Consider the following 17,307-nt stretch of genomic DNA (forward strand, 5'->3'; position numbering starts at 1 on the left):
AACTTACCTTCACCACCCAAGACCATCTTCTACTCCCGCTGTGCATTACCCTTCAAAGATTCCCTTAATATCATAACTTTAAAATCTGCAAACAAGTGTGACTCTTAGACATAAGCCGGCATTGCTGTTCTCAGTGGGACTCTGGGATTTCTAACTGTGTTGTCAGAACACTTAGTGTATTGGGACTGCTCCAAAGCTGATGTGATATTCTGGAACGACACCAAAACCAAGACCTGAAGACAATATTTGTTCTGCTGCACAGCTCCAAACCTTGGGCATGCTTCAATAATGCATTGGCTGCCTGTTGGACCCACTCACTTTACATTTGTTAGTTGTAATAATCCCAAATTTACAACCTTTTATCAATTTCCAACCCTCCTGATGCCGGTAACTTCTGGTTTTACAGATGTTGCATGCCCTGCGGTGTCTCACCCAACTGGCAAATTATCTTGGTGTAAGGCGTAAGATGGATGTTGGCAGCCTATTGGACTGGAAGGGCACAACTGCCAAACTGAATTAGGTCTTCCCACATTGGCTTGTGTAAGCACAGTTCCAGCAGAGTCTGCCAGCCAGCAATAAGAAGCTCGAAGCGGGGTTGATTTATTTTTCCATCTTTTTAACTCTAAAAGCCCTGTCCCACGGTACGAGTTCATTCCAAGAGCTCTCCCGAGTTTGCCCTGATTCAAACTCAGAGATTTACGGTAATGGCCACCCGTCGGTACACGGGGCTCTCGTGGACATTTTCCAACATGTTGAAAAATCTTCACGAGTCTTCCCGTGCTTACCTGCCGTTAGCGAGTCTTCCCGAGTACCTGCCGTTAGCGTTACAAGCCGCTAAGAGACGTCACCGAGCTCCGACGAACCCGCTACGTTCATTCTCTATGCTTACCACAAGTTTGATTTTTTTAACTCGGGAGAGCTCTTGGAATGAACTCGTACGGTGGGACAGGTCTATTATGTTAACCAGCCTGCTCTCCTCCTCATATCCTGCCCCCATCCCCATCCTAAATTTAGGAATTACAAGGATAGAACACCTTTATAGAAAAGGAAAATTTCTTTTATTCCAGGAGTTACAAGATATTTATGGATTGTCTCCACAACATTTGTTTAGGTATTTACAAATTAGAGATTATATTAAATCCAATACACAAGATTATAAAAATAAAGAAGCAGGATTGTTAGACGAACTGTTTAATTTATATCCAAATACAGAAAAATTAATAGCCTATATATATAACATCATTTTGGATAAGGAGAATCCAATAACGGAAATATATCGTCAAGCATGGGAAAATGAAATGGGATTGGCTATAACAAAAGAAAACTGGGAAGAAAGTCTACAACGAATACACCGGTGTTCATTAAACGCCAGACATATATTGATACAATTTAAAGTATTATATAGGTTACATTATTCGAAAACTAAATTAAATAGTATTTTTCCGAATCTCTCCGCTATTTGTGATAAGTGCAAGAAAGCAGAGGCAAATTTAATACATAGTTTCGTTACATGTCCTAAATTGAATTATTACTGGACAGAAATTTTTAAAGTTATTTCTGAAGTCATCAAAGTTAAATTGGACCCTAACCCAAAGCTAATAATATTTGGAATTCCGGATTTACATCTATCACTTACAGTAAATCAAAGAAATTTCTTTGATTACTGTTTGATAATTGGGAAAAAAATCATATTGAAATTTTGGAAGGGAACATTATCCCCCACAACCAAAATGTGGGCAACAGAGATGATGGAGACGTTACATCTGGAAAGAATTAGATTTGTCCTATTGGACAAGTATAATTCTTTTGAACAGATATGGTCTCCATATATACAGTATTTAGAGAAGTAGCTGTTCTTGGCAACACAGCTCGGCGTGCACCCTGCGGGATTTGGTGAGAATAATTCATTTTTATATTGGAATTAACATATATGTCTTTATTGATACTATCACTTGTAGTAGTGTTATTAACAATACATATTGTGGTTTTTCATTTTTTTTTTTTTTTTTTTCGTTTCTCTTTTCTTTCTTATATATAATCAAATTATTATTTAATCACTCTCTTAATGATTTATAACTGTTCTATTCTTTTTCTATCATTATTTCTAAAAAAAATAGTAGATAAGTATTACTAGTGTTTTACTTAATGCAAATTGAATTAATTTGATATAAAGTTGTTTGAAGCATTGTAATTGATTACCTTTAATAAAAAAAAATATATCAAAAAAAAAATCTTCACGAGTCTTCCCGTGCTTACCTGCCGTTAGCGAGTCTTCCCGAGTACCTGCCGTTAGCGTTACAAGCCGCTAAGAGACGTCACCGAGCTCCGACGAACCCGCTACGTTCATTCTCTATGCTTACCACAAGTTTGATTTTTTAAACTCGGGAGAGCTCTTGGAATGAACTCGTACGGTGGGACAGGTCTATTATGTTAACCAGCCTGCTCTCCTCCTCATATCCTGCCCCCATCCCCATCCTAAAGTTAGGCCAACTAATTCAGCACAGATCGCAGACTAGGTTTAGTTTAGTTTAGATTAGAGATACAGTGGTGAAACAGGCCCTTCGGCCTACGGAGTCCGCACTGACCAACAATCACTCATACACTAGTTCTATGTTATCCCAGTTTTGCATCCTACACACAAGGGGGAATTTACAGATGCCAATTAACCTACAAACCTGCATGTCTTTGGAATGTGGGAGGAAACTGGATCACCCGGGGAAAAAAACACACGGTCACAAGAAGAACGTACAAAGACAGCACCCATAGCCAGGATCGAACCCTCTGCCACTTTGCTATCCTGTGGACATCTAGATGGTAGAGGTACATTTCTGGTCAGTGCATTAAATGTCCTGTACATATGTTCCCCGATTTACGATGCTTCGACTTAAAACATTTCGACTTTACGATGGTGCAAACGTTGGACAACGGCCGCGAGCCGCACGTCACGTCCGGCCACGTGATCAAATTGTATTAAATGCGTTTTTGACTTACGATATTTTCGATTTACGATGGATTTATCGGAACGTAACCCCATCGTAGGTCGAGGAGCAGCTGTATACCTCAGTGAGGCTGTGTTTTTGTGTCTGCATGTATTCCACCTTCAATTCAATGAATCCAAATTTCAGAAGCAGATTCTCGACATTTACTATTTTATACATTCAGTGCAGGCAATTCTGATCCAACTTACTCAGCTATGGTCAAGCGGGCCATCTAGGTAGCTTAGAAGCCTCTTCTTAATGCGAATTTATTTTATTCTGCGATGATGGTTCATCTGACAGTAAGACTTGCTGGATCAATTACATTGAACATTTTATGAAAGACGTCTGACTGATTCTGGGTGTGGATTGTACAGTTCTTGGTAATTTTCTCATTTGTTTTGCAGGTTATAAAAAATACTCTTGACCCTATCTGGAAACCTTTCAGCATGCCTCTTGTGTCCCTGTGTGATGCCCATGTGGACAAGACCATAAAGGTAATCGGTACTTCCCCAATAGCAACTATAAACCACCATTAGTTTTAATGCATTTAGTTATGAAACCAGCAGTGACATCCAAGATAAAGACTCTATGGGAGAGGTATTATACAGCACTGTTTTGATGGGTTTTATGCTACTTCATGATACATCAGTGTGTCGATTCTTGTGTGTCACATTCATCAGAGTGTAATTCCTCCTTAGTCTGATGCTGGACTATTCATGACTCTACCTCTCTATCTTTGGTTATTACTTAGGCCATGCGTGACTATATCTGTAGTTATTGCCAGGTGTGTGACCAAATGCCAACATATCTTGGATCAACAGTAGGTATTTTTTTACCTAAACGTGAGAATGTGGTGATACAATAGTCGACAGAGCTCTTTACAGAGTTGGATATGATCAGTCGTGCATTGGAAGTAAGGATTGTTACCAGTTTTACAATTCTGCTCCAGAGGTATTATACATTCATAGTAATAAGCAGGAATGGATGGCAGGCTTGGATGAAGCTGGCTTTATTTACTCTTGTAGAACTGGTTACGGAGAAGGCTGAACACAACTTAGTGGGAAATAACAGCCAGTTGAAAGATTACGATGCAATAACAAAAGAGATTTCCTTTCCACCATCAAGAGGAGCAGTAACCAGGTGATACAGATTTAAGAAAATGGATGGATGTAAATGCAGGAAGGAAAGGGGAGGAGAATTTATTCAGTGAGTTTGGCAGTGAGGAATCTTGACAGTGCTGCATGGAACTGTGGTATATACAGATACAGTAATAAGGTTTTGAGTGACTGGAGAAATAAATGAATACTTGGGAAGGGTAGACACAAGTGCTGGTGTAACTCAGCCATAAAGTCACCCAACCTTTTCCTCCAGAGATGCTGCCTGACCCGCTGAGTTACTCCAGCACTTTGTGTCTATCTTCAGTATATACCAGAACCTGCAGTATACTTGCAGGGCTGTGGGAAAAGAGCAAAGGCTTAGAAACAACCGAACACTCTTCCATAGGGCTGCCACGGACAGAATGGCCCAAATGACCTCCTTCTGTCCTGGAGCAAGGAAAGAAATCAGATACAGTAATGGACACTGATGCTTAGAAGTTGGATTGAATCCATTTTTGGTGACTGACTGTTTAAACAAATGCATAAAAAGTGGTGGGGTGTTGGGGGGGGGGGGCAGTATTGGGACCTCCTTCATATAAGAAATATTATCATGGTTCACAGCTCAAAGAGGAGTCAGAAGCCCCCTCCTGCATTGACAAATGACAGATACACCAAACTGTGTTTGCTGCTGCCAACTGGGTCAGATTAGCACTGTTGAGGGAGAGTGTCCCAGTCACAGTTCCTGCCTTAGCAATGTAGGGGATGGAGGGTTGGGGGGGGGGGGGGTTGCGGCAGAGTGGGAGGGGTGATATCGAGGGGGTATTCAGTTCAGTGAGGGGAGTGAGCGTGCAGCACTGGTGGGCATTGAAGAACTGAAGATACCAGTTGATCGATGCTCAGGGTTGCTGCTAGTGTAAAGAGGTCATCTTACAGAAGACTACTGGGGCTTTACAAATGTGCCTCCACCATCGTCCCTTTAATTTCCGCTGGCTTCTCTACTTTCAGCTTGATGTACTCTTGTGGAACTGTGAGTCTGATGTACAGACTGCGGATTGTTGACCTTTTTGATTCCGTTTTTGTTGTATCGCAAGCGATGTATTCACCGTGCACATCGACAATGTCATTGAGCTTGCAAAATACAACAGGGAAATACTATCAGTTTTGGGGTGAACTGTGACAGCAGGTGTCCAGTTTTTATTTACCAATAAAGTCCATACTGACCACCACACATCCATTTACACAAATCATATTGTCATAAAGCAGAGAAACAAATTGACGGGACATCACCATGTGCATTCACTGCAATTCATGCCCAAAATCGTAAATAATGTGCTACTTGTGATTTAGGGGGGAAAAAAACAGGCACAGATGGATTTACTTCAGTCCAATTTTCTAGGCTTTGGAAATGCTCACATGAAACACCTTCTGCACATCACCGACAGAGGCCAGAATCCAAACCGATGCCTGCTAGTCTGTTGACTTTCACAGGAGTTAATGTTCCACACTTGTGCTACTCTTGTTCCAGGTTCTGTGCTACGATTATGATAACGACGGTGGACACGACTTTATTGGAGAGTGCGAGACCACAGTCACCAAGATGTCTGAAGCAAACGACGTGGTCGAGGTAGATAAACATGCCATCGTTCTAATTAACAGTTTACTGGTATATTGGCTTGTCTTTCAAATTCCCTGCTCAGGGATCTGGAGTTCTACATCATTCACCTGTGATGGTGCTCCCTATACCAGGTTCGGCAGCATTAGTGATATGAATGCCATCAAACTTACACTGTACAATTAGATCATACTTATTTGGCTGAGGAGTTGCTTTTAATTAAAATTGCTTTTTAATTAGAAAATTCTGCCACTTGAGTGAAAAGATTATTAGTTTCACAGACCCATAGCGACTTGGGGCTCAGTATTGCAATCTCTGACGTGATATCATCATGATATGGTCTGGTCTTTTTATTTGCTGGTTCTGCCATTTTATTATTTTGCTTTTCTTTTTATATGTCACGTTAGGGCTCTCTCCACATTTCGCAGCACCCCCGCTAGCCCAGCTCCCCTCCTCCTCTCTCCCCCTCTTCTTCTCCCCCCCTCTTCTTCTCCCTCCTCCTCTTCTCCCCCCTCTCCCCCTTTCCCCCTCCCCCTCTCTCCCCCTCCTCTCTACCCCCTTCCTCTCTCCCCCCTCCTCTCTCCCCCCTCCCCTCCCCGCTCTACCCCACTCTCGACCCTCTCTCACCTTCCTCGCTCGCCCTCCCTTCCCCCCTCTCCCCTCATCCAACCCCCACCCCCTCCCCTACACCCCCTCAGTTACCCCCTCCTCTCTCCCCCCTCCTCTCTCCCCTCTACTCTCTCTCCCCCACTCCCATCCCCCTCTACCCCCCCCTCTCCCTCCTCTCTCACCCTCCTCTCTCTCTCTCCCCCTTCCCCATCTATCTCCTCTCCCCTCCCCCCTCACCCTCCCTGTGTGTGTGGAGGGTGGTTTGTGTGTGTGACGCCGCAGCTTCCCCCCCGCGACCGTGCGTTGAAGGGACAGGACCCAACGGGTCCCCCTTGGTCTAGTATACTTATAAAACTTGGATATTTACTTATTTCATTGTTTGCTTGTGTGTGATTCACATCTCATCGAACCCGACACGCTAATGGTGACATTTTTACATATTCCGGTAGAGATTTACCGCAAGATGTCGAAAATCGCCTCATTTGAAAATTTGATTTATTAATTCCCGAGTTATCTTCAAATTCTTCACCAATCAGATCTTTTTTAAATCTAACGAGCTGAAGCGAGCTGATGACGTCATAATGGCTCTGCTCCTCGCGGCCAGCTGCGCAGAGTTTTCAACGTGGCCCAGCCGCCCCCCCCCCCCCCCCCCCCCCCCTGCCTTGCACCCTGCTTGAAATGGTAGGAAAATGGATTTGAATTTGGTGGCCTTGCACCCTGCTTGAAATGGAATTTCAAGGAATAGCCGTGAGTCAACTGCCAGTCCACCCCCCGTGAGTGAGCTGCCAGCACATCATGCTTGAGGGACTGAGCTGCCACCCCAAGAATCCATTTGGCCCACAATGTCCATATTAGCCCTCTGGAGACCAGTAGTCCCTGCAGCCAACAACACCCATACCAGCGCTCCAGAAAGCCCCCCCCACCCCACTGGACACAGATATTGGAATTGGTAGAGAGGTGGAATATTGCGTCCGGTGACCAGCCCTCCCGTGTGAACATGGGACCCAATGGGTCCCACTTAGTCTAGTATATATTATATACTGAATATGTGATGGTGTTCCTCCAGTTAAGAAAGACCAGATCAGAAAGATCAGTTTGGGAAGGCGTAGAGGAGTTCAAATGGATAGCAGCTAGGAGTCCCTGCAGGTCTTGTTGGACAAAGTGTAAGTGTTCATTGAAATGGCCGCTGAGTCTACACTCCGTCTTGCTGATGTATTGGAGGCAACATCGGGAATACCGGATGCAGCAAATGTAGACGGGCCTCTGTCTCACCTGGAAGGACAGCTGGGATCCCTGGATGGAGGTGAGAGAGGATGTATAGGGACAGAGTGATGACAATTGAGGGAATGCACACAAAGTCCAGCCGGCAGCCCAGCTGAGGAGATTTGGCCTGGGCACCGAACTTTATGCACAAAGTCTGGCACCCCATCCAACTCATGAACCGATGATCAGCCATGAGAAGGACGGGTCGTGGTGTCCCGACAGACCCCTCGACCAAGTAGTAGCAGTCAAATACGGGACAAGGGCGGTCCTGTATGGGACAAACCAATTTAGCCCAATATACTGTACGGAATGTCCCGGCTAATACGGGACAGCAGGCATCCCTATTTGTGCAGGTCAGGAGTTTGACCTAATCCATGAGGCTAAGGGCAGCTCTTGGTGATGATGAGATTCAGCAAAGAGCATTATTATTCTTTCACCCTTGATGAATGGTTAATTCCTTTAAGCCAGAAATTATCACGATTAGCCGAGAAATGTTCAAAATGTTCAAAAATCCTTTTTCTTCAATAACCGAGGCGTTTACAAAGTTAAAGTAAATAGATTCCCACCTGCACTACAATAATAGATCGGATTTAGGACAAGTTGCAATTGATCATTTCTAAAGAATTATTTAAGTACAGTACAGAAGGAAATCTAAAATTCAAACAAATCGGCGTCTTGTACATGATTCATCATTGCATTGAGTTTAGTGCAGTAAGTTGTATTCTCATAACAGACAAACATTCCTGTTGGTCCAAACCCAATTCCAGCATGCTGGAAAATGCATCACGTCTGAAATCATTGCATGATACACAATTTCTCCACTGTACAACTGCCACACACAAACAAGGTGGGAAATAAGAGATTAGAAAACCGTGGACTGCTAGAGAGATAATGCACTGCAGACATCCAAACATACGCACATTGGCAAAGAGTGTAAATATATTCTAATGTTGGTCACATGCTACTGAGGTAAGTGCGTTGTAACGCAGTTAAAAATAAAAATTGTTCCTTCATGTAGAAAAGAATTTATTCTGTGACCTTAATGCAAAATGAGACTGACGTACGCAGATGCAGTTGCCATGGTAAATTCTAGTTCCCTTCGTAAAACTCCTCTCAAAAACCCATTCATTCACTTTTTGAATTACGGCGTTATTGAGTATTTTCTGAATTGAGATCCTGAACCACAACATGCCAGATCAAAAAGTACATGAAATGCATGATTGAAAATAGAACGCTGCATGTGTCTTAGTTGTCCACGATCGGTTTGGCTGTTGTGCAGGAACCAGTTTCCTTCAGTATAATATTCAGTCTTTCTTTCTGGGTATGTTATTGTTTTAATGCCAGAGGTGGAGATAGTTTTCTTGTGGTCTTACCGAGGAACATGAAATTCTGCGTGGAAGATAAGTTGAAGACTTGCAATTACTGGATAAGCATTAAAACCTTGCAGTGTCTGCAATACACACGTTGTATGAAATAAAAGTGCCTTTCATGATCTCATGATTGCCCAAGTGACACTATGCATGATTAACAATGAAATGTTTCTATTTGCTGTGGTGGCACATAGAAACATTGAAGCTTGCAACACAGGAGACTAGTAAAGGGCCTGTCCCACTGTGCGAGGTAATTCAAGAGCTCTCCCGAGTTAAAAAAAAAAAATCAAACTCGTGGTAAGCACGTAGAATGTACGTAGCGGGTGCGTCGGAGCTCGGGACGTGTCTTAGCGGCTCGTAACGCTAACAGCAGGTACTCGGGAAACGCGGTAAGCTCATGAAGACTCGTGAAGATTTTTCAACATGTTGGAAAATGTCCACGAGAGCCCCGAGTACTGACGAGCGGCTATTACCGTAATTCTCCGAATTAGGGGAAACTCGGGAGAACTCTTGAATTACCTCGTACTGTGTGACAGGCACTTTTGTGGAAAACATGATGTGGTATCGAAAGCGGAGGGCATAGGTTTAAGATAAGAGATAAGAGTTTAGAGAGGATCTGAGGAAGAAGGGTTGTAGGAGTCTGGAATGCATGGCCTGAGAAGGTGCTGGAGGTAGAGATTCACGAGAAGCATCTGACGAAAACCTGCATCATTGATACATTGAAAGCTACGGATCAAGTGCTAATAAATGGGATTAGGGTAGATGAGTAGCTGATGATGGGACCAAAGGGCCAGTTACTCTATGAGGAATCACTACTCAGTCCTTGGAGTCTTTACAAGAAGCAGAGTGGGAGAAAGTGTAGTCCCGATAACTGTGGGAGTCGGTAGGAGGTATAAGGACAGGTTTTACATCTCCTGCGGTAACAGGGGAACGTACATGGGGAGGGTGTGGTTTGACCTACTATCAATTCCTCCTTCTGCTTTCCCCTACTTTTAATTCCACCGTCTGGTCACCATCTGCTCCCAAGATGATACTTTCCATTCTAACGCATACGAGATGTCCTCTTTCTTTAGTGTATGTGATCCCTCACCTGCCTCAACTCTGTGTCCCGTACCTCTGCTCTTGCTCCCCCTCCCCAGAGATGTTTCTCACATTCTCCCCACCAGCCTCCGCATCCAACACACCACACTCCGACATTTCTGTCACTTCGTTGACGTGATCCCACCACCGTTCCTATCTTCACATCTCCGCCACTTTCTGCCTTCCACAGATACCGCTCCCTCTGCAACTTTTGGTTCATTTACCTTTTTCCACCCAAACCACATCCACTCCATGTACTTGTCCCTACAACTGCAGGAGACACAACACCTGTCCCTGTACCTCTTCCCCCAACTTCAACCAGGGTCCCCAGCAATGAGACAGATGAACCTCATCCACAGCAACCGGTGTTCCCGATTTGACCACCTGCACATTGCCGAGATAAAGTGCAGACTTGGCAACAGTTTTGCTGAACACTTGCACTTGGCCCGCCAAGGCCTACTGGATCTCCTGGTTTTACTGACCATTTTAACCCACCTTCCCATTCCCCACACTGACCTTTCTGTCCTGGCTCTCCTCCATTGCCAGAGTGAGGCCTTATACCAAATTCTGCTTGGGCAGCTTACAACCCAATGGTAGGAACATTGAATTCTCCAATTTTAAGCAATCTCTAACTATTTCCCCCCCCCCCCCCCCACCACCTTTTTCCCCAGCACCCTCCTCTCTCTTCCCCCCTGCCCCCCCCCCCCCCCCCCCCCACCATTCCTTCCCCTGGGCCCCACCTGGATTCCCACCTTTTTCTGCTCTCCCGCTACATTCCTCCCCCTGGACACACAATCCTCAACTCTTCAAACCTGTCTCACACCCATTGTTCTTATCACTGACCTTTCTTCCAGCCATCGGCCTGTCAAACTACCCCTTCGTCTGAGTCGACCTATTATCTGGCACACCTTATCCTGCCTCTCCCCTTTTCCAGCTTTCTTCTCCCTCCCGTACAATCGGTCTGAATAAGGGTCTCGATTCGAAACATCACCAATCCTTGTTCTCCACAGATGCTGCCTGACCCGCTGAGTTACTCCATCACTTTGTGTGTTTTTGCGTATTCCCCAGCATCTGCAGTTCTTTGTTTCTGCACTTAAATCCAGCCTGAAGCAGCACGACACTGATCGCAGGGCAATCTTTTGGATGAGGCATTTAACCTTGACGGCATCTACTCTCTTGGTGGAAACAAAAGATCCCTTGCCTCTATCATGTAGAAAAGCAGGAGGTCATTGCTAGCATCTTGGCTGCGTCCTTCAATGAATATGTTTGGTGGGAAGTTGGTGCAGACAAATGACCCACAGCACTACTGGCCTTACAATGTGATTATGCTTCAAAAGGACTTTAATGCTCTGCAGGGCATTGGGACATCATCAGAGGGATATCAAAACAGCCTTGTGTCTTGAACGGCATAGGAACAGGCCATTCGGCCCACAATGTCCATGATGCCAAATTAAACTAATCCCTTCCGCTCTCTGTTTTATCGGGGTAAGTCTTTTTTTTTATCTTAGTGGTTCACAAAGCACTCTTCAAATGGAGCTGAGGCAATTAAAACTGGCCTTTCTATTGATGCCAACATGCTGTGTATGAATTTTAAAACTAGCAGCTGTATAATTAATCTATTGCGTTTACATTTTCATTATGATAGCAACATGACACCATCACATCAGTGTGTAATATGCTTCTGCCTGACATTAGCTGCAAATGCACGATCTGCCCTTTCATTATTACCAGTGTGGGGCAGCTGAATCAGTGATTGCTCAGGCACTAAATTAGGAACAACATTTATAAAACACAATGTTCATGGAACATCTTGGACACTTTAAAGTCCAGGATGTGCGCATGCTCAGACTTTTGCTGGCCTTTATTATTGTAAAAAATAGCAAATATGAAATAGTGGGCACGTGTGATGTCTTCAGTTTAGTTTAGTTTAGTTCAGAGACATCGTGTGGAAACTGGCCCTTCAGCCCATCGAGTCCACGCCAACCACAATCACCCATATACCAGTACTCCCCTACACACTGAGGACTATTTACAGAAGTCAATTAACCTACAAACCTGCACAAGGGGGAATGTGGGAGGGAACTGGAGCACCCGGGGAAAACCCACACAGTCACAAGGAGACTACCAACTCTGTACAGACAGTACCCATTATCAGGATCGAACTGGCGCTGGAAGGCAACAACTCTACCGCTGCGCCATTGCGGGAATGTAGCTTTGTGATGCTGAGTTCCAGTCACTTCACAATGGCTTCCATTACCAACGGCAGCCACATCGATCCACCCTCTTGAATTTGAACATAAAGCAGTACATCACAGGAACAGCTCCTTTGGTCCACCATGTTTGCGATTGTATGAATGTGGTGCATACCTGGCACAAGGACAGATTGGCACGGGTCAACTTGGTATCCGACCTCACCTGAAACTGAGTTCACCTTGTATCCCAATCATCAGAATTTTCAATTAAGCAGGTTTCACCCAACACCCCAACCCATGATCTCTGAAATACTTACCCATCATTTTCCACTCCTGTGCAATACCCCAAATACACTCTTCCAGCTGCCTGAGAGTGTTGCTACTGAATAAATGAACAATAGGAAGGGGCTCGGATGTGCTCTCAAGAAACTGAAGGCTTGGATATGGTGGAAATGGAAATGTTCACAAGAGGTCTGATTTGTGTCCTGGGGCCACATAGACCATATAGATCCTCGAGCACTATAGCCAGATACACTTAGCAGGTTTCCAGGGAATATGCACAGGATGTGAGTGAGCGCAGTTGCACAGGGGAAGCCTGCAGTGCAGGCAAATGTCCATGTCCACTCTGTCTGCGTCTGCGGGCTGCTCTTCACTCCTTGAGTATGCTGTTTAGTTTAGAGATACAGCGCGGAAACAGGCCTTTCTGTCCACCGAGTCTGCGCTGACCAGCGATCCCCATACACAAGTTCTATCCTACACTCTAGAGACAATTCACAGAAGCCAATTAACCTACAAACCTGTTTGTCTTTGGAATGTGGGAGGAAAATGGAGCACCCGGAGAAGCCCGCACGGTCACGGGGAGAACGTGCAAACTCCGTACAGGCAGCGCCATGAGGCAGGATCAAACCCGGATCTCTGGCACTGGAACACAGCAACTCTATCGCTGTGCTACTGTGCTGCTCATTCTGTAATGCAGCAGTGAGCAGCTCTGTGTATGAGGCAAAGATCTGCAGCGGCAGCCTGCAATGATCATGAGAGTGGAGAGCCGTGACTGATAGCGAACCTGGCCTCCATGGACAAAACAGAGGAGGCGCATGCCCGAGGCGGTACTTGAGGCGACAGGAGGTCACAAGTTTCTGCGAGGACAAAGCTAGACACATTGAGTGCTGGCCTATAAATAACATTGTTTCAGGGAAAAAACAGACTTCATAAAACTGGTTGTTCTAAAAAATATATAAAAATTGTTCTTTTTCAGACCAGTGACGTCCAAAACCTCACAGTGGGCAAAATTTGGAGTTGCACAATTGTTGCTGTCATTTGGAGAAGTTGAAGCCAGAGAAATAGAACTAGGGCAAAAATAAAATCTCACCGTCGAGTCAGGGGCTGAATTTCTCAACGGGCACAAAGATGCCCAGTGTGTGAGCAATTTTGTTCTTTGCATTCAACAGTTTTCAACTGTGCAGCACTTTTATTTTTGGAGGTGTGAAAAGGGATTTCCGGGCCAGCACACTTACTGTTCAATTGTTCGTTAATTTCACAGCGCTTCTGCAGAGAGTTCAGCAAATTATTGCCATGCCATCCCATTAGTCCAGAGAGTATAGAATGGTCCATTGAGCCCACGTGCAAGGGTGGCCAGGTTTTGTCTGTGTGCTCAGTCTCCTGGAGCAGCGTCTGACCCAGATGGGCCCCAAGTTGCTGCAGGGCCTCCTCCCGTTAACCTCCATCCGGATCATCCAATGAACCGTCATCCATTTCCTCGCCCGGCCCTCTTTGGCCTTTGTGCCCTCCCCCAGCTGACCTTGAGGATGTGGAAGGTAATACCCCAGTTCTCTCTCTCACCGTCCCTTTCTCTTTCCTTTAAAGCGCACCATTGCCTTCCACATACGCAAGGGTTACTATCAAGTTACTGTAGAACTTGGGCGCAGCGATAGAGTTGTTCCCTTACAGCGCCAGAGACCCAGGTTCTATCCTGACTACAGGTGCCGTCTGCACGGAGTTTGTACGTTCCCCCTGTGACTGCGTGGGTTTTCTCTGGGTGCTCTGGTCTCCTCCCACGTTTCAAAATCGTGCAGGTTTGGAGGTTTATTGGCTTCTGTAAATTGTCCATAGTGCGTAGGATCATTGGTCGGCGCGGGCTCTGTGGGCCAAAGGGTCTGTTTCCATGCTGTATCTCTAAACTAAACTAATCTTTCGGGTCTGAAGAAAGGCCTTGACCCAAAACGTCACCCACCCATTCCTTCTCTCCAGAGATGCTGCCTGTCCTACTGAGTTATTCCAGCATTTTGTGTCTATCTTCGATGTAAACCCGCATCTGCAGTTCCTTCCTACGCTAAACATTTTTAAATGGTTGCGAAAATATTTGCATATTGTGAGCACTATGGGACCTTTAATGATATCCTCCTGGTGTTCTTCAGGATCCTGGGTGTTAATTGTGTAAGCTGCCGTTCCGTTTAATTGTTCTTGTGGAATAAAACCCGGTTGCAAGATTCCTGAAGAAACCTCTGTGTTTCAAGGGATTCCTTAAAATAGCTTTGCGGGGTTTGGAAATGTTGATACTCATCTGCATTCCATTGGCAGGAGATGATCGCTGTTGAGCAGAAATGAAAATTGCATGGGAGTTGTTGCAAATTGTGCTTTTTCAAAGGATGAATGAAGAGTTGTGGCTTGGATACGGTGCATTTAAAGGTGATGTTATTACTTTACATTGGCCGTGAGTTGGAGCCAACACAAAATAAATAGTCTGAAGAAGGGTTTCGACCCGTAAACGTTGCCTATTTCCTTTGCTCCATAGATGCTGCCTCACCCGCTGAGTTTCTCCAGCATTTTTGTCTAACCACAAAATAAATAGTTATGTACTTTCTTGCATCAACCCTTAATATGCATTGTGTCTTGCGTGGAAAATCAAGATTGCTCTTTTTTGCAGATGACTACCTGCCTTAGTCATTGTAATCATTTGAAAACTTGGTGAATGATGGATTGCATATGTAATATAAGTGATCTCAGCATTTTAAAGAGACCATTCTCTGGAACCTGATAGAAGTATATAAAAGTATACAATTAAGAGAGGGTACACAAAAATGCTGGAGAAACTCAGCGGGTGCAGCAGCATCTATGGAGCGAAGGAGATAGGCAACGTTTCGGCCCGAAACATTGCCTATCTCCTTCGCTCCATAGATGCTGCTGCACCCGCTGAGTTTCTACAGCATTTTTGTGTACCTTTGATTTTCCAGCATCTGCAGTTCCTTCTTATACAATTAAGAGAGGCAAAGATGGTGTATTTACCCAGGATGGAAACATCAAATACTAGAGGGCATATCTTTAAGATGAGAGGAGGGAAGTTTAAAGGAGATGTGCGGGGCATATTATTTTTGGTGAGTGCCTTGGACACACTGCCAGGGATGTTGGTTGCAGCAGATATGTTGGTGGTATTTAAAATACTTTTGGATAGGCATATGGACATGCAGGGAATGGAGGGATTATGGGTTATGTGCAGCTAGATAATTGATGGTCTTGGCATCATGTTCAGCACAGACTTTGTGGGCCAAAGGGCCTGTTCATGTGTAGTGTTCTATGTTCAACGAGAGGGTGTTGAGCAGAATCTTTCAGTGAACTCTGTCGTAATTGGCCCTGGATCTTTCTCACACAGGATACAGGGGGCGGGGATGGGTAGGGCAGGAACTGTCACCGTGGCTCAGACATTATAAATGTGGGATGAGTTCAGTAGAGCAGTTCTGCTCATTATTTTTATGTGTTCATATCTTTCAGGTTCAAGGCAATGTACATACATTTATTTTAATGGTCAGTGTAATGGCAATTTCTTAACTTTCCAACGTCCAACTTTTAATTGCCGTTAATACACTGGCAAGGAGGAGCGGAGTTTACACAGTCGATGTTAAAAACAAATCTTCCAGTCATTATTTCCAGTATAATTGATTGATACAATTGAAGTTGTTGTAAATACAAAGAAGTGTCTTGTACAAATTGCAGTTTTCCATTCTTACCATCTGAACCGGTAAAAAGCATCTTCTCTTCCCGTGCCAGCTCCCATCTGATCTGTCCACTCCCTGTCGTATCGCTTAGTTCAACGTAAGTCACGCACGTCTACGTAAATCCACGCCCATCTACGTATCAAAATCCCACTCCCAAACGTTCAAAATGGTACAGCTAGAATTATCCAGACAAAATACTATGATATACAAACAGTAACTAACTTAAGCATAGATGGCTCCTACAGTTAGTATTAACAAAAAGCAGCACAACTATAATTTCCAGTTAGGCCACATTAACTTCCCTATTTGCCCCCACACAACACAGGCACTTTTCTTTTCAAAGTTGTGATATATTTGAGGGTTGAATCCTTTAAACTGTGCTCCTCTTGTTGCCAAGATTTATAACCATATAACAATTACAGCACGGAAACAGGCCATCTCGGCCCTTCTAGTCCGTGCCGAACACTAGTCCCATCTACCTGCACTCAGACCATAACCCTCCATTCCTTTCCCGTCCATATACCTATCCAATTTATTTTTAAATTATAAAATCGAACCTGCCTCCACCACTTCCACTGGAAGCTCATTCCACACAACTACCACTCTCTGAGTAAAGAGGTTCCCCCTCATGTTACCCCTAAACCTCTGTCCCTTAATTCTCAAATCAGAGAATTAATTTGTTGCTCATGCCACTGATATTCATTCTTGTTGGTTGGTGCTGGTGAGTGCATCTGTCCAAGTGTACTACATTCATCAACAAAACATTCATTGTAGGTTACTTGGATGCACCTGGGAGGATTACTTGGCACTGTCTCCCTTCTCCTGGACTCACTGCACAATGCAACTGAATCAGGAACACATTTACCCAGCCTCCAATGCTGACTAAATCTGTTCCCTTTCGATTATTGCTTGGGAGCCCTGTAAATAGATTAAATCCCAGCCAGAACATCTATCACTCCCAGATTAAACAAACTAGAAAACGGCCATCAACTTAATGGTCATGAAACTGCTTCTTGATACAACTGGAAGATATTAAACACACAACACTTGTGAAAGAAATACAGAGCCAGGAAACAGAGAATAGATTTGGAGGAGAGCGATAGGGCCGGGCGAAGCT

General features: G+C 44.5%; 1 protein-coding gene across 4 annotated transcripts in view; it reads left to right on the forward strand.

Annotated features, from left to right (window-relative positions):
• cpne2 (copine 2) overlaps positions 1 to 17,307 on the forward strand; it is a 170,105-nt gene that overhangs the window by 51,358 nt on the left and 101,440 nt on the right. For all 4 annotated transcript variants that reach the window (XM_033036188.1, XM_033036191.1, XM_033036190.1 and 1 more), the window contains exons 7-8: positions 3,383 to 3,472; positions 5,601 to 5,699. In XM_033036188.1, the coding sequence (XP_032892079.1) occupies positions 3,383 to 3,472; positions 5,601 to 5,699 (189 nt within the window). The remainder of the gene's footprint in view (positions 1 to 3,382; positions 3,473 to 5,600; positions 5,700 to 17,307) is intronic.

The sequence above is a fragment of the Amblyraja radiata genome, chromosome 17 (genome assembly GCF_010909765.2).
Source record: "Amblyraja radiata isolate CabotCenter1 chromosome 17, sAmbRad1.1.pri, whole genome shotgun sequence".
Classification (NCBI taxonomy): Eukaryota; Metazoa; Chordata; class Chondrichthyes; order Rajiformes; family Rajidae; genus Amblyraja; species Amblyraja radiata.